We start from the raw sequence: 16391 nt of genomic DNA, 5'->3' as shown, positions 1-16391 counted from the left end.
TTTATACTCGCCACACACACACTTTGTCAGTGTGAAGCAGGTCTATGTGTGCTGCGGCTCTCGGATGAGATGACAAAATTCTTTTGCAGGAAAAAAGGGGGACATTTAACCCACATTCTTTACATTTTCTAAATGTGCTTGTTCCTGTTGAGGGTTACTCAGACATTACTATCTTTACCAGCAGGCAGCATTAGACGTAGTCACTGCAGCTTTGCTGATCAATGATTACGATGGATGAAATGGGTTTTCTTCAGTTCCATGGGGTGTTCAAGCATCTTTCAACTCATTGTTGTGGCCTGCAAGTTTATTGCCTTGGTTAAGGTTCAACACCATTTGTGTTAGTTCGAGATGCAGCAGGCAGCTGGATTCAGCCAAAAAGCTTTAAAAAACAAACAGTACATTACAATAGCAATACTGTACAGACTGTAAAGTCCCTTGAGTCAAATCTGTTATAAGCGACTAGATGGTAAACACAGTGATGCATTTTGCAGCTATAGAGCCAGATATTTCCCTAAGGATATGATGGAGATAAATACAGAGCTAAAAGAATGGAAACTGATGTGTCTCTGTCTTTGCTGGCTGTGTGAATAAGTCACTGTTTACTAGTATGTTTTCTATATCAACTTAATAATAGGTCAGTGTTGTGTTTGCATTTTGTTGCGCTGCCCCCGAGTGACCAGAAAAAACATAAATGCAGGCTTAAACTTTCCACAACGTCAAAATCAATGCTTATGTGTTTTTGATCACGTCTTGCTCAATATCTCTCCAATATGGCAGTAGCAGGCCCTACAATAGCAAAAAGTCAAAAACAATACAAAAAAAATGTTGAAGCCTCATTCTGCACTCGAGGGCGTGTACTCTTAATTTGAAAACATTGTAACTTAATTTCATATTTCATAGAGAAAATAAATTCTGCATTTCTCGTTTTCCCCATAACTATGGTAAAGCACAAAGCACTCCACGAGCCGTTCCATGGGAACTTTAAGGTTAACTAGCGAACATTAAATACATCTAAGACTGTGGTTAGTGAGGGCTTGACTTGTGACTTTTAGGGACTTTATTTAAAGCCCTCATTTGTTGTTAATTGTGCAGTGTCACTCAAACAAACCAAATACAACAATCTTTGCAACAATTATACTTTTCTTGTCCAGATGAACAGTAAACTATAGCTGTGACTGTATTTTAAGTCTCTTAAAAAAGGTGTGGGTGTGTTAAAGTAGCTACTGGCAGCCAAATCACTTTTGCCTTCATCTGATTTAGTTCTAAAGCAGTGTCTGAGTGAAGGTGCACGATGCCTGCAGTGAGCCAGGTGGCCAGTTGAATCTTTGAAGCCGACCAGGCAAATGATGCAGTCATGGTCAGACATAACACACAGTTACACTCATCTGATGCCAATAAAAGTATAAATAATTAAGTATACCACCTAAGGAGCAGATGGGATAAGATTTTCTCTGCTTTTGTGAGTTATAAATGATCCACTTTGAGGTGTTACATTACACTATTGTCGTATTTATATAATGTAGAGGCTTTAACCAGGCTTTGTAGAATAATTCACTTCAACCCTGAAACAAGTCCTTTGGGTTAAACTTTTAAAGTGCCTTTAAAAATTCATTCTGATTGGTGGAGCTTATTGGGAACCTCATAAATAAAAATGCCACAGCCGAATCAGATTGACGGTAAGAACAAGGAAGTTAAACTGTGTTTTCGGGGTGAATTTAAATTTTGCTTGTGCTGTAGCTACAGCCCTGACAGCTCACTAAGCTTATGGCTGCAGGGTTGATGGACTGAATCCAGGACTGGCTGGGAAAATGTGGACAAGGGGTTTGAATGGCAAATAACTATACTCTTGTCTCTTTCGTGAGATCTACTTGGGCACACAAATGTCCTCACAAATTCTTTGTCGGCATGGTTTTGAAGTTTTCTTAACCAAATACCACACCAGACTCATTTAGCATGACCTGTAAGTAATGAGCAGTCCATCTGTGTGCCTACCTGTGGCTGATCTGTGTCCCCCGTAGACTGGACATGGTTTCTTCCAGGTTCTGCCGCAGGTCAGCGATGTTTTTCACCGTCCTCATACGTCTTGCCTCAGGATCCTCTCCTGGGGACACACATTTTAAAGGATTTACTGACATGTTTGGACCACACACACACACACACACAAAGGCTCCACACGCACAAACACACAATACAGAAAGCGACTAGGACATCTGACATTCAGCATTTTATTGTATGTCACTGGAAGTCCGATCAGCCAGCATGACTGCACGGCCCTAAACCCCATGTTGACAATTTGGAAGCTATACAGTGAATCTGTCTGTCAGGCTGTACCACACACAGTTCCTTTAGTCTAACAAAGTGGATACATTATTTTACGCAGTACTGACATATTTCCTTCAGGCCAAAGCAGAAATGTCGTGCCATGACACCGTGCGCTCTGTCAGTTAGTTTGGGACACAGTCATGCCTGCAAAAGCAAATTCTGTTAGAGCTCCTGTGCCATCATATCAGAAAACGCTGCCACTTCAGTCCATGTCTTCCTACCCCGCCCTACAGCGGCACACAGCTCTGAATGCACTTCATATGTTTCACGTTCTCCTCAGTGATTCCAGATGAAGTGCCTGTTTCATGCAGGCATTCGGCCCATTCTGAAAGAGCTCCTGCTAATAAGCACAGGGTGGGCAACATTTCATAAGTGTGAGCTGTGGGCGCACCAAAGTATCTGCTTGTCTGCTCCAATTAAGCCTCTCTTTTAGCTTGTCAAGTTAGCCTATATCCGCAGGCAGGAACCACAGAATGGGTAATTAACAAGTGGCATGAGATGTACAGTAGAATGGATGCCGGTCACACTCCTTTCCAGTTCTAAGGTGCTCTCAGAAGGGAAACTGGTGAATGAGCCGGCAGATCTTGTACTACAAGGAGACAATGTAGTGTGAAGGGAAGAGAAGCTGTGCACTGTAACCGTGTGCTGATTCCAGCGCTCTGAGCAGACACACAGGAAAATGGGGGCAGACGGGAGTTTTGGTAGGCTGGAGGTTTTTAAAGGCCCCCGGTTACTCCTGCAGCACAACTCAGCGGCAGGAGGAGAAAAAAGATGAGGTGTTTATATGGAGAAATATGTGGCACGTTGGTACTGAAAACAAGCAGATAAGCCAAGCTGGTTTTCCCTGGATAACTGTAGAAATCAATTTCAGAGTTGACCTTAAGGTATCTAGATAAACTCTTGAGTAAAAACGCATACTGTATACATTCCATTCAAATTAAACCCCACAGTGTGCAAAATTGTGCTCCGCATTGTGTCTCTGGCATTTCTACACACAGGCTGAAAATGATTCGATTCGAACGGGCAAACACAACACTGCCAGTGTGTAGCTGATGTGGCACACTGACACCAATCTTCCTGTTCTGTGTATCCTCAGTGAAAATGTGCATTGTTAGAGTCACTTGGCACAATGGATGTGCAGAAAATTGCCTTGGTGACACTGACAGTGAATCTATTCACTTCCTTTATAGGCTGCAACTGTTATGTTTGATGCAGCTGTGTCGGCCTGTAGAAAGACCTGTTTGAATTTGCACTGAAACAATTTTTAAATTAGTTATCAACTATTAAATTAATTGTTAACTACTTTGATAATTGATTTATCAAATAAAATTAATAAAAGTCAAAATTATTTGATTCCAGCTTCTAAAATGTGAACCTATAACTGAATATCAAAACCCAATAAGACATTTGATGTCATCTTGGGTTCTGTAAAACACAAGTTATCTTTTTTCTTCCACTCTCTGACATTTTATGGCCCAAACAGCTAATTGATTAATCAAGAAAACAATCAACCAATTAATTAACAATAAAATCAATCCTTAGTTGCAGCCCTTTTTGAAAAAAAGGCTAACTCACTGAATCATGACCAACAGGGTCAACTGAACCAAATTTTCACTGGATTCGAATTAATATGTTTTTTCTTACCTGCTACCCATTACAAGATTCAGTGCCGGTTAACATTGTCTAAGAAACAATGATGAAAGATCTCACAGTTCGAGAAAGATCCACACACTGCAATGTAAGCATTCAAAAAATCTCTCTTCAGTATGAAGATAAACTCCACCTCAATTATACTGTATTGTGCAGTGAGTGACCTTGCAGGGTAAAGAGCAGTCTGGTATAATTGAGGTCATGTTTTGTCTTTGCAGAGCAAACAGACGGCAGGTTGTGTGAGGTCGAGGTGGTGCCTCATGTTCTTAACCTCTGACCCCATATCAGATGTCTGCTCCATGGTCAGCAATTACTAATCGAAGAGGAACATATGATCTTGGTCTAAAAGTTACTATAAATACATAAAGTCATTGTGACAAAATTGGGCTCACTGCCCATGAGCAGAAGTGTCTGTGCCTTAAATTTATTTCTGTCAGGGTGGAAAACATCTGAAACAGCACCAATAGGATCAGAAGAGACCATAGCTCTCTTTTGAAGCACAGGATGGTACGATAAAGTCATTTTTCAGAAGGTTGCAACCCTTCAAGGAAAGGACATCCAGTCCACAAATCTAACAGGAGATGGAGAGGTTTCCTTTCTTCTGTAATTCTTCTTCCTTTTCTCATGTCTTCCCTGCTCCTCTCCTCTCACCAGGGCCCCTTCCAGAAAGATCCAATTACAGCCCCATTATAAAATGATATGAGGAGATCTGGCCCTGGAGTTTCAAACATGAACGGACACTTCATGCAACATTGAGAAGCAGCTAAAGGCGTGTGTGTGCATTTATGTTTTTTTGAGTGCAAGTGTGTAAGCGACTCACTGTGGTTCAGGAGCAGAGGTCTCACCTGCACAGCTCAGTATAGAGGCGAGCAGAATTTTCGGCAGCATCCCACGGCCAAAACAACACTTTACACACACGCACGCGCGCACACACACATTGGAGGCTTGAATTAGAAAATTAATACTCATTCCAAATACAATGCCTGTAAGCAATTTACCAACTCAGCAGTAACAGACAGTGCACAATTTGATGGAGGATGAGGGGGGATGTCATCCCCCTTGTTAACAAAATGACCAGAATGCATCCCCCATTATTAACCTGCTATTCCCTCTCTTCAAGCACTAGCAGCAGCGAGAGCAGGGAAAGAGGGGTTGTTTAGTTGGGTCTAGTTTGCCTGATTCATAGATCGTTTATCTGACTGATGATCCAAGTTAAAACGTATACCTCCATCCATGGCTCTGAAACCAAAAGAGTCAGTTTGCTAGCTGCGGGTGAATCAAAAAGACCAGTTCCAATCCCCCCTGTTAAAACTGCTTAATTTCCAGCCCGTTCTCGCGCCCAATGCATCAAAAACAGCAGCCTAGTCAGTAGCCCCACGCTGTAGTTACCCCTCTAGCATCACTTCTTGAAGTGCTCCTCTACTGCAATAATACAAAGAGCAGACAGTCCTGGGGTTGGTTGGGTCATTCATGGGGTTTGCCCTCTGGAGACTTTGGTCTGTTGCCCGTTTGTGACAAAGACTCAATTTTGTTGGCATACGTAAATGGCGTTTCTTATGTCATTTCTTGCGTAACTTACATTTCGAGACTGAATTCAGTTTTCGAGGTAAATAATGTTTATTATTTTATCTTAACAAAGTACAATATTTTCCTATACCTAACCAGACAGTGATCCTTTGACAAAGTTCATAACATTCCAAAAGTCATAATATGTCATCATACCAGAACTGTTTGACAGCACGCTTAATTCTTAATGTTTTCATATGCAAAACTGACACTTGAGTGGTGGGAAGAGGGTCATGTTTTGAAGCACAAGGCCACTGACCGCGCTGCCATATTTGACGAGATAATAATAAGAAAATCTTAAAACAAGCTAGTTATTTTGTTGCTGCAACTAATGATTATTTTAATCAAAGTTTAATTTGTTGATCATTATCAAGATTAATTGATGAATCTTTAAAAGTATATGATGTCGAAAAAGTTATGAAAAAAAGCTGATAATTTTATCGGAGTCCAACGTGATGTTGTCTTCAAATTAATTTGTTGGCAAACAGTCGAAAACCCAAAGAATCTGCATTTACGATCATAAACGACAAAGAAAAAGCAGCAAATACTTAATTGAGAAGTTAAAGCCACCATTTGTTTGAAATTATTATTTGACTGAGACGATTAATTAGTTAACAAAATAGCTGCCGTTATACTATACGCTCCAGCTCAATCCCTTACTGACCTAACTAATATCATAATGCAGTGGCTGTTTATTCACGAGTACAGCTGGTGTTTCCACTTCACCATCTAACAGTACAGAGAGGTGAGAAAGCCACAAAGCATTCATTTGGATTCAAGCTGCTGCCCAGCTCTTGGCCCTGTGACGCTGTTAAGCAGCCAAACTGAGACCAGGGGCATGGAAGGGAGTAAGGTACACACACACACACACACACACACACACACACACACACACACACACACACCCACACACTGTGGTGAGGAACAAACGCTGCTCGAGAGAGAGAGTTGACACAACATAATGCAAATAACTGCAATTTTGGAACTGACACGATCGTACACACACAGCATCCCACACACACACACACACACACACACACGCGCGCCCGCGCACTGTACCAGTGGGTGCTTCAGTGCCAGTTCACTCTCTCTCCCCTTCTCTTCAATAATGCATGTTAGCTGGTACTGATGCCACTCGCCTCAGCTGAATACTATTAGGGAACCATCCCAGTCATCCAATTATAATACACACACATGCATGCCGGCACACACAAACACACTACTCGACATAACTGTAAGCTAGCTCTACCCATGTTGCAAATCAGCCTTAATGAAGCTTTGGCTGTCAGTCATTGGTGTATGGCTACTGCATCTCTCTCTCTCTCTCTCTGTCTCTCTCTATCTTTCTCTCTCCCTCGCACACACACACCCATGCACACAGACAGATAGATAGATCTCCACACGCAATCTTCTGGCCCTGTTGCTGAATGTGTTCCCGTTGCAGCACATTGAGAGCTTGTTAATACGTATCAACGACAACTGCTCCCCGAGGCTAAAAGCGCACACTGCAGCCGCAGCAGCTGGATACTGGGGAAGCCAAGTTTGAAGGGATGAAAGAGTTATTCATAAATGTAAATGGCTTTGCAACTATCTGGACAGATCTCCAACACATACATAGAAATGCATGCATCTGGAGGCACGCATGCAGGCAAAAAGATTAAAAGCACCTGTATGCACAAACAGAGTGTAGATAAGCATTCACACACAAAATTAAAGGTGCTATAATAAGGTATTGATAACGTCGGCAGTGTGACTCACAGGCAGTGAGGGGGCTTTGCTTTATCAGTGGGTGAGGTGTTGGTTTTTCACCATCTATATCTCAAGGTATTTCTGCTTTATGCTGCATCATGCCTCTACCTGCTTATAGGAATACAGCGATAATCTGCTCATTGCCAAAGCTCGCACTGCCGGGCTGTGCATCTTTATCTGCACAGTCACAATAATCATCCTCGCCATCACCACTACCTAGAAAACGGTCCATCTCATCAACTGAACCTCCCCCACCCACATCCCCTTTCCTCTCACGTCAAAGCCAGGTTTGTACATGGGTGCTCATTCCAAAAGCAAAAGCCACACTCTCATGGCAAGCTATGGGTTTGACTCTAGCTGCTAGTTCAGTACAGAACTTAACAATGCTGCAACCACAGCAGAGTGCTTCATGTGTAGACTGTGACAGTGTGACAAAAAGGATGCGTAAGAGTAAAAAAGCTATCTTTTTATCTCCCTCTGTCCATGAATTCAAACTCCTGCTGCTGCTTGTGTAAATCTTGTGGGCGAGGACGCATTAACAACACTGTGCACGAGGGAGGTGTGTGTCCTTTCACAGCCTTGTTGCACAAATTGCTTTTAAATAATGTCTTAAAATGCTAATAGTGTGCTTTGAGAAATAGGTTTCCCCATGGTGAGGATTAAGAAAATAACCAGCTTATTGAAAGCGTTTTCTGCTCTGACACACTCACGTTGCTCAAGTTCGCTTTTTTCAACAACCAAAACCTCACTTTAACCCAAGTTCTTTTACTTCCTGTACAAAGTGTTCAATTTGTGGTGTTTTCAGAGTAATCCCTTAAGGTTGAAGGCCTGTAATCCCAAAATTAGTGGCATCTAAGGTATGTAATGTCTTCCACATACATGGCCATTTCCTTAACTCTACTGATTGTGTCAACTTACGTGGTGGGCGAGGTTGTGTGTGCAGCGCCTGCTCCAGGTCGCCCAGCATGGTGAGAATCACCTCTTTATCCAGCTGAGCTGTTCCCTCACGAGGACCTCCCCCTGAGACCTCCTCCTCCGCCCAGTACCCCCCGTCCTTTTCCTTGCCCCCACGCTTCCCACCACCCCTTCCTGCTGCTGGTTCCTCATCTGAACGCCCGCTGCCTTCTTCATCTGTCCCGCCCTCCCCCCTAGACCTCCGCGCTGGTTCAGCCCGTGGGTGGCCGCTGTATGACGCCCGTTGTGGCCGCCCACCGGTGCCTGTGCATCGCCAAGGGACCGGGATGAGGGAGTGCTCCGACTGAGAAAGCACCTTAGTGAGGGAAAGTGACAGGGATCGAGCTCTGGTGCCCCGCACACCTCCGCCCCTTGCAGATGCCTCCTTCCTAGGGCTTCCCTGCAGGCTACCTCCTGCCCGCTGCGTGGAGGAGTACACAGAAGAGTTCTGAGGTTGGGAAAGGCGAGACGGCGGTTCGTCAAGCTCAAAGGCGTAAACCCGCTGCTCACCGTCGCTGAGCAGGGTCAGGTTTGTGAGTGAGCGCTGCTTGATCCGCAGGTTGAGGTTGTCGGGGAGAGGCTGGGGAGGCCGGCGAGCCGGGCTGCCCCCCTGGTACACCGAGAACTCCGCTCCTCTCTTCATCTCTGCTCCCCTCCCTTTTCTCGGCTTACCTTTTCGCCTCTGGTGGCTCGTGGAGTGAAACTGTGCGTGCAAGCGAATCTACCTGTCTCCGTTTCACATCTTGGCTGTCACTGAGAGAGCAGATGGAGGGAAGGAGGAACCGGAGGACGGAGAAGGCAAAGAGATGTCCCACGCCTCCCTACTGAGGTCCAGTCTTCAGAGGGATGGAGGGAAAGCAGGCGCAAGGCGAAGAGCGGAGAGAAAACCTCCCTCTCAGGCATGTAGGTAGAGTCCAGATCCATCTTTGAGCCGGAACATACTCATGGTCAGACGGTGAGCAAGACACAAACACTCATTTTCCACTCCTTCTCCTGTCTCTCTGTCTTCTTGGCTCCTTTCTCTTCCTCCACCACAGTCAGGGGCGTGGATGAACGAGTCGCTACATCTCCCTTCCCTCACAAACACGTTCTCTCTTCCTCCTGCGCTCACACTCCCTTTATCTCTTCCCCCTATTAAATGACAGTCTCTCCTCATCCACTCTTATCTCTCTCCGTACACCTTCTGTCTTTCCTTTAATTACCACCTCACTGCCACACTTCTCCTGCCTCCCCTCTGACTCTGACGGTCCCGCTCTCCTCGCAGCGGAGAATGAACGGCTGGTGAAGCCGGCGAACAGGCTCACGTAGCTCTCGGTCTGCTTGTTCATTCCAGCATGCAGCCTGCAGCACTCTCTCTCTCTCTCTCTCTCTCTCTCTCTCTCTCTCTCTCTCCCTTAGCCCTCCTTCTCTGTTTATCACCCTCTCTTCCTCTTAATCCCTCTCATTCTCTCACTTTCTGTTCACTTCCCTCCTTTTCCTCGCCCTTATCTTTTCCCCGCTCACACTATCCCTCAGCCTCCCTTTCTCCCTCTATCATTTTGCTCACAGTGTGACAGTGAGTTGTTTGGACAGTGCACCTGTAAGCTCGCAGCTCCTGCTGCACCGCGCCAGCCAGCCGACTTAATTAAATGCTACCTTGAGGAGCAAAAAAAAGCGAGCCCGCAGCTTATCATGGATCAACAATGAGACCACAGAGCCGACATATCCCCATCAATCAATGCAGGCTTTATTAGCTCTTATTAGTCACAGCTGTCTTCCACACATTTTTTCATGCTGGTTACTAGTATCTAGGAGCTGGAAGCCTCCGAAAACCATCATCAAGGTTATCCTTATCATGTGTTCACACTCGATTACATATCAGTCTGCACCCATCAGTTCATCACACATTTTTTGTGCTTTTTTTAATCCAAAATTTACAGAAGAACAGATGCAAATCAATCAAATTGCTTCGGAGCTTACCCTCAGCTGTTTTTACTTTCTCCGTCTAAAAATAAAATCACAAAATCTGAACTCAACATGTGGACAAAGACTTTATACAATGGTACTCCCTTGATGTTTGGCCATTGTCACTCCTGACATTGGTTCAGCCTGTATATGTAATACGAGCAGGCTTGTCATGTGGTGTTTGCGGTGCGCGTCTGCTTGAATTTCCCTCTCAGAGACTCCTTTCTGCCCCTCTACGGAGAGAGAGAGTCGGACAGAAGGAGGATGTGCACCGACCATGAAACGTGTGACGACAAAAAGCAAGTGTTTGAAATGGACCCCAAACAAAGGGAACGGTCAGCGCCGCAGTCTAATTTTATCCTTCAAATGATGGGTTTCGTAAAAGCCGAGACCAGAGCAAAATGTCTGGAATGTCACTGCCGACCTGACAAACCAAACCAGCAATCACACGCTGTTGTTTGTGCACACTGGCACTTTGAACTGACATCTTATTTTTCACTGAGTTCACTGTTTGTTTGATTTATCGTCTCTATATTTCCTGTTATTACAAGGATGAGGTTTCATTCAAAGTGGCCAAATACAACATCTCAACTAAGGGGCATTTTCTGCTAAAAATGTAAAATCCAAATTGTTCACAGAAATTTTGATGGACATTAAATCAGTGACAAAAGAACTGTGCTTCAGACGGACTACACAGTCCAGTCAGCACTGCCTGATTAATGTCAGAAATACAAAGATCTTCAATGTAAAACTGGATCAGAGGAGTTCTGACACTGAAGTCTTCATTTGAGCCTGGCGAAATCCATTCGAAACAATGGAATTTCTCTGTGCCAGCGGTTTGTGTTTTGATGGTGAATTGCCTGCCGTAACCTCTCATCTTGCTCCTTGTCAGGAATTTCGCTTTATGGTTAGAAACTCCCTCAAACTGCTCAAATGTCCCACGATCCTGACCTCTCAGCTCAATTGCACAGATGTCCACTGACTGCAATTATAGGGCAATAAAGATGTTTTCAGTCTTCGCAAACAAACAGTGAGATTTATTTCAACCAGTGCTTTTTGGTTGTATAGGTGTTGTGACTTGAACGGGATCATAACCCTAAACATACAGAATGTACAGAACAGAGGAGAACATACTGTTCATTTCCATCTAATTCCACTATCAATGTAAAGGGCCACATTTAATGCAATGTCTTTGTTGTTGCCATGTTGATAATTCTTTATTAGAAATTCAAAGTCAATGTTTTAGGTAAATTGTGTTTCTGAGCACACTCTCTCTCTCTCTCTCAACACAACCTTTACTAAATGAATTTCTCTGTTGTTCTTAAAGCTTAGAATTCCTCTTTAGCCACTTTTCCTGTTCCATTGTAGTTTCTGTGTGAAGTCCATCCACTCCTCCATCTGGATACAGCTCAAATATCTGAACTAACACCACTGTAGGGGCTCTGGATAAAAATAGATATCAAATTCGCAAAATCCATTCCTCTTCCGAGACCGAAAACAATAAATGATGTGTTTTGCACTGACGATGATGTGTCATGTGACTGGTGGTGATGTAGCGCTGGGATTGTAACAGATGATGTCAGCCCGCAGGGATGTAAACAAAGAGCCGCAGATGCTCCCTGTGTCCGGCTGTCAGCGCTGACCTTTTCCCTTCGCTACATGAAACCAGTGTGCAACAGGGATCACCCCAGTAAACACAAATACAAAACACGTCAGCACACGCACATACTCACGGAAAATACTCTCGCACACCAACCACACGACACCAGCGCATTGTGCCATCCACAGCAGTAGCCTTCGAAACCTCTTCCGTCCTGCAGCTACCCTTTACTACCGTCCATTAGCACTGAAACAGAGCCTGAAGCCTGCTCCAACTCTAATGTTGGGTAGAGCAGCTAATCCATAATGTAATACAACCATCTTAATGTCAGCTGAACCAATACTTCTATTTCCTAAAGAGGGTAAATGCATTGTCCTTTCACATGTAGATCAGCACTGCTGGTCAACTCTGGGTAAACAGATGCTGAGCAGCAGATGAAGGTTAAACATAGTATGATCAAGATCACAAGAGACAAATGTTAATGTACAGAGGCACACGCACATTCACACACCCACACAGAGAAATATCACATATGCAGAGCCCACAGCATGTGTGACGATGCTCTACCTGATATCTCCTCCAGGCACTGTTTGGCTGTCTTGCTGTAGACCAGCTCTCCCTTGGTGGGGCTGAGGCAGGGGTCGGCTGGGGCCACCATGGTGCAGTCGTTTTCTGAGAATGTCCTGGAGGCACAGAGAACAAATAGTACACAGCAGTTACATAGACAGGCTGAGGTATCGGGGAAATTCAAGCTGAAGGAGAGCTTCTATGGTTGGCTCAAAACAGCAATGGGGGGAGAGTTTTCAGAGTCATGTTCATTCAATCAATGCAGAGAAACGTTTAGAGCTGTTTTCCAATGCACGGATTTACATGTTACAATTAATAAAAAATATTAGGCCCTCAAAAAGCAGCATCATTATGACTGACGTTGAAATACAGTAGCATAGGCCTACCCTATTTAGCTTACTGCTATCGTTAGCAGGTACTGCCACTTGCACTCGTGCTCGGTTCACTTTCACCTGAGATATTCTCCACCTGTTCCCCACTTCTCTTCCAGATAGTTCCCGTTTGTAACCATGTTTTTGAATATTTAACTTACTAACAATACAGCTTACTAATGTATCTTGCTCTAACAGTATGTATGAGTTTAGCTTGTAGCTACATGCGAGATGGGCATGAACAAGACTGCATGGTAGAATTGTAATTCTGCCGTATTCTGACAATAATATATGTTTTTAAAGGAATTTATTTAATTCCTAAAAAAAAACATTTGCAGGATTAAAGAATAATAGAGGGACAATAAGGGGCTAATGTAGCATCAGTGGTACTCGTACCATAGTTTGACAATAGTGGTTTTGATAACAGTCAAGTTAATGTTGGAGGTTACGAAGTGGATTGTTTGTATTGTATTGTAATGTATCTATTTAACATAATTGTGTTGTCTCCAAATATGGTAAACAGTAGAACTATCATCACATTTACCATTTATTAATGATAGGTATTATAAAGCATTCTAATAATTTCTATCTGGAGGGTCACACAATATTTCTATGCTCAGCCATTCACACTACCAGTCACACACTGATGGAGCAGCCATTTGGGGCTCAGTAACTTGGCCAAGACCTCGTCAGCATGCAACTAGAGCCTGGATTGAACCAGACTCCCAATTAGTGTATGACCTGTTGTATCTCCCGAGACACAGCTGCCCCAATCTCAAGAGGACGTAGTTTTGTTCAAGGATGAAAGTTCCTTTTGTACCCCGATTGGAGTGTAATTTGACATCAAAACGGCAATCGCGTTAAAAGTATAGTAGTTCATGTACACTTTATGGCTCGTGCAGTGGCTAAAAAGTTACAGTACTGGCAAACAAACGCACTGCTTGGAATTTAAGGGATCGAAAGACCAGTAACTGAGAGATTTTAGTGTGTTATTTGAAGCGACAGTCAGAATCTCCCTTTCTTCTTCTGTTCATTGTGTTTCTGCATGTTAAGCGAGAGCAGTGTTTGAATTTCTACGTTCGATTCTGGTTTGAGTCACATATTCAACAGATGGACACCTCTAAACAGAAGGGGTCTCCGATGAGTTGCTTTCTGTGAATGGTTCTTTGTGAGTGCGCAGGAAAAAAATGTGTTTGTGTGCATCTGCCTCTCCTCCTCAACCTTGAGCTGCATCACGCTTCACTGTTTGTTTGCTGATGTGAAGAAACAAGGATAGAGTCCAGTGCACTTCCTGAGATAACAGTCCTACACACACACGCAGGAAATAACAAGGAAAACACAAAACCAACGTATGTAAAAAACAGACTGACAATGACACGAACACAGTTAGACACAGTGACAAATGACACACATGAAAATAAAATTATATGCACACTCACAGGAACACACGCGCGCGCACACACACACACACACACACACACACACACACACACACACACACACGAATAAAAGCATGTGAAGTATCAGTTTTAACCCACATTGACATGCAAACCATGAAATACAGACTAAATCTTCAATACACAAACACACAGACAGATATAAGCCCAAACTACTCTATAGTTTCATGCCCTCCCATACACACAGCACACACACTCCAGGGACCACAACCACCACCACCTGCAGAGCTGCAGATAAAAATTGGCTCCCATTTGCGACAGCAGCATCAGTCTGTGACTTCGGCTTGTGTTTTTCTTCCTCCCAGCTTCTCTCACCTCAGTGGAGTCACAGACACAGAGACTGAGATATTTGGGAGCAAAATATGAAAGCAGACGCATGGAGAGAAAGTGACTGCTGCAGTAATGAGTGATTATTCTGTAAAAATTGATTCGGCTACTTTTGAAGGGACAGGTAACTTCACTGAGATGACTCAGGTATGGCCTGTCTTTAATGTAGGATTCAAACTGTAGCAATTTTGTGCAATTTTTTACCCAGCTTATGTGTCACTGCAGTATCACACCTGATACTGTTTCTGAACTCCAGTCAGTTCAGGCTATAAGAGTAGAAGAGAACACATAGGATACAGTTAACAACATTGCAACTCTGTGTGTGTGGGCAGCAAAGTCCAACCATCACACTGGTCTATTAATCTTGGCGGAGGCAACAACTTGAGGTGGGCGTAGATCGAGAAACAAGACAAGGATGTCTAATTGGGCTGAAAATGATGGTAAATTGCAGCACTGCAGGAGGCCTTTACACTTACTGTCTGCATGCTGATGGCTGTGGCTGAGGCCTGCTGGTGAGGAAGAACATTTATAGCAGAGTAGGGGAGGTAGAAGATGGAGGCTACAGAAATATGCCTACAAGGAAATGTCTTTGCAAAAAAGGTAGAGGACAGACATGAAACTGCACTGTGTCTCAAAGGGAAGAGGAGTCACTGATACAACCAGGGGACTCATATCCTCTTTGTTTCAGTGTATAGTCCAAGACACCGACAGTGAGGACTAGTTTTCATGTATTATTATTTAATGTGTGAAAATATCTGTCTAAAGGCAGATATTTCAAAGGGCATAATCAAGATAAAATCAGTGATCAGTGGATTCTCTTGTGGGGTTAAAGCAAATCTGTACAAATCTTTCATAGACAGGCTTGCTGGGTCAGAGAGGTTTCAGCCCTGCAGGAGCTCTTGTTGACTGATTTCATGTTCAGTTCTAAGAACAATATGCCAGGGAGAGTAAACCACCCGGTACAGTAACAACAGGGAAAAAGCTTCGAGAGCACCAACCTTCAAAGACCTACTATTTCATGAGGATGGGGGGTGAATTTCTGATGTGAAGGAGCCTTAACTACATAAGGTAAGAAGCTGCTTACAGCCCAGTTGTCCCATGTCATTTGATCCAGTTCTCAACTTGATGCAGAGTCATGTATTCTTAGATAAGTCATGTCTAAGTTGCAAAATATGGTCATTGTAAAGTGAAAAGAGGACGTATTAGTACCTGTCTAATACTGATATATAATGTCCAATCTATCTCACTGTTCAAGCGGTATAACAATGACACAAATTTGTATCATAACTATTGATTTTCTGTCAAATACATAACAAATAACTTTATAAAAGTTTATAAATTTAATTCTTAATTTCTACTCGATCAAACAAAAAATTCCCCCTCGATCATTTTAAAGAAGAAGAAGAAATTTAACTGAAAACATAAAATAATGGAGAGTTATTCAAGTCATTATTTCACAAGTCATGTCAAGTCACAAATTAGCACAAATTACATTCCGCACCCAAACCGACCCGTTATAAATTGATACCGACGCCCGACCCGCACCAGAAGCAAAATTAGACTGACGCAATTTTTAAAAATGAAAGTAAGCCAGCGTGGGGAATGGGAGTTCTGGGAGGGCGCAAGCACGCATGAATGAGCTCATATTAAATATACATGCTTATAATTTTGAAATGCAGGCATATTTTTGTAGATGTGTCGCTAATGATTTTTTTGTTTTTGTTTTTTTGTTTATTTTGCACGTGACGCCATGAAAATTACAATCGCAAAACCCGACCCGCGCTCTCTAGGCGTCCGACCCGATCAGCACCCGTGTTCGACACAGGACATTATTTTTCACACGTTTCATCCAAATTACCCGCGGGTACCCGAACCGGTGCAGGA

The 16391-nt window shown here is 43.4% G+C and overlaps 1 protein-coding gene across 12 annotated transcripts in view; it reads right to left on the bottom strand.

The window, feature by feature from the left end:
• The window catches only part of nav3 (neuron navigator 3), a 443539-nt gene that overhangs the window by 70441 nt on the left and 356707 nt on the right, over window positions 1–16391 (bottom strand). For all 12 annotated transcript variants that reach the window (XM_030440425.1, XM_030440422.1, XM_030440427.1 and 9 more), the window contains 2 exons: window positions 12353–12468; window positions 1993–2101 (listed from right to left, as the gene is read on the bottom strand). In XM_030440425.1, the coding sequence (XP_030296285.1) occupies window positions 1993–2101; window positions 12353–12468 (225 nt within the window). The remainder of the gene's footprint in view (window positions 1–1992; window positions 2102–12352; window positions 12469–16391) is intronic.

This window comes from Sparus aurata, chromosome 14, assembly GCF_900880675.1.
Source record: "Sparus aurata chromosome 14, fSpaAur1.1, whole genome shotgun sequence".
Lineage (NCBI taxonomy): Eukaryota > Metazoa > Chordata > Actinopteri > Spariformes > Sparidae > Sparus > Sparus aurata.
Note: the sequence above shows the minus strand (reverse complement) of the source record. Positions and strands in the feature narration are given on the sequence as shown.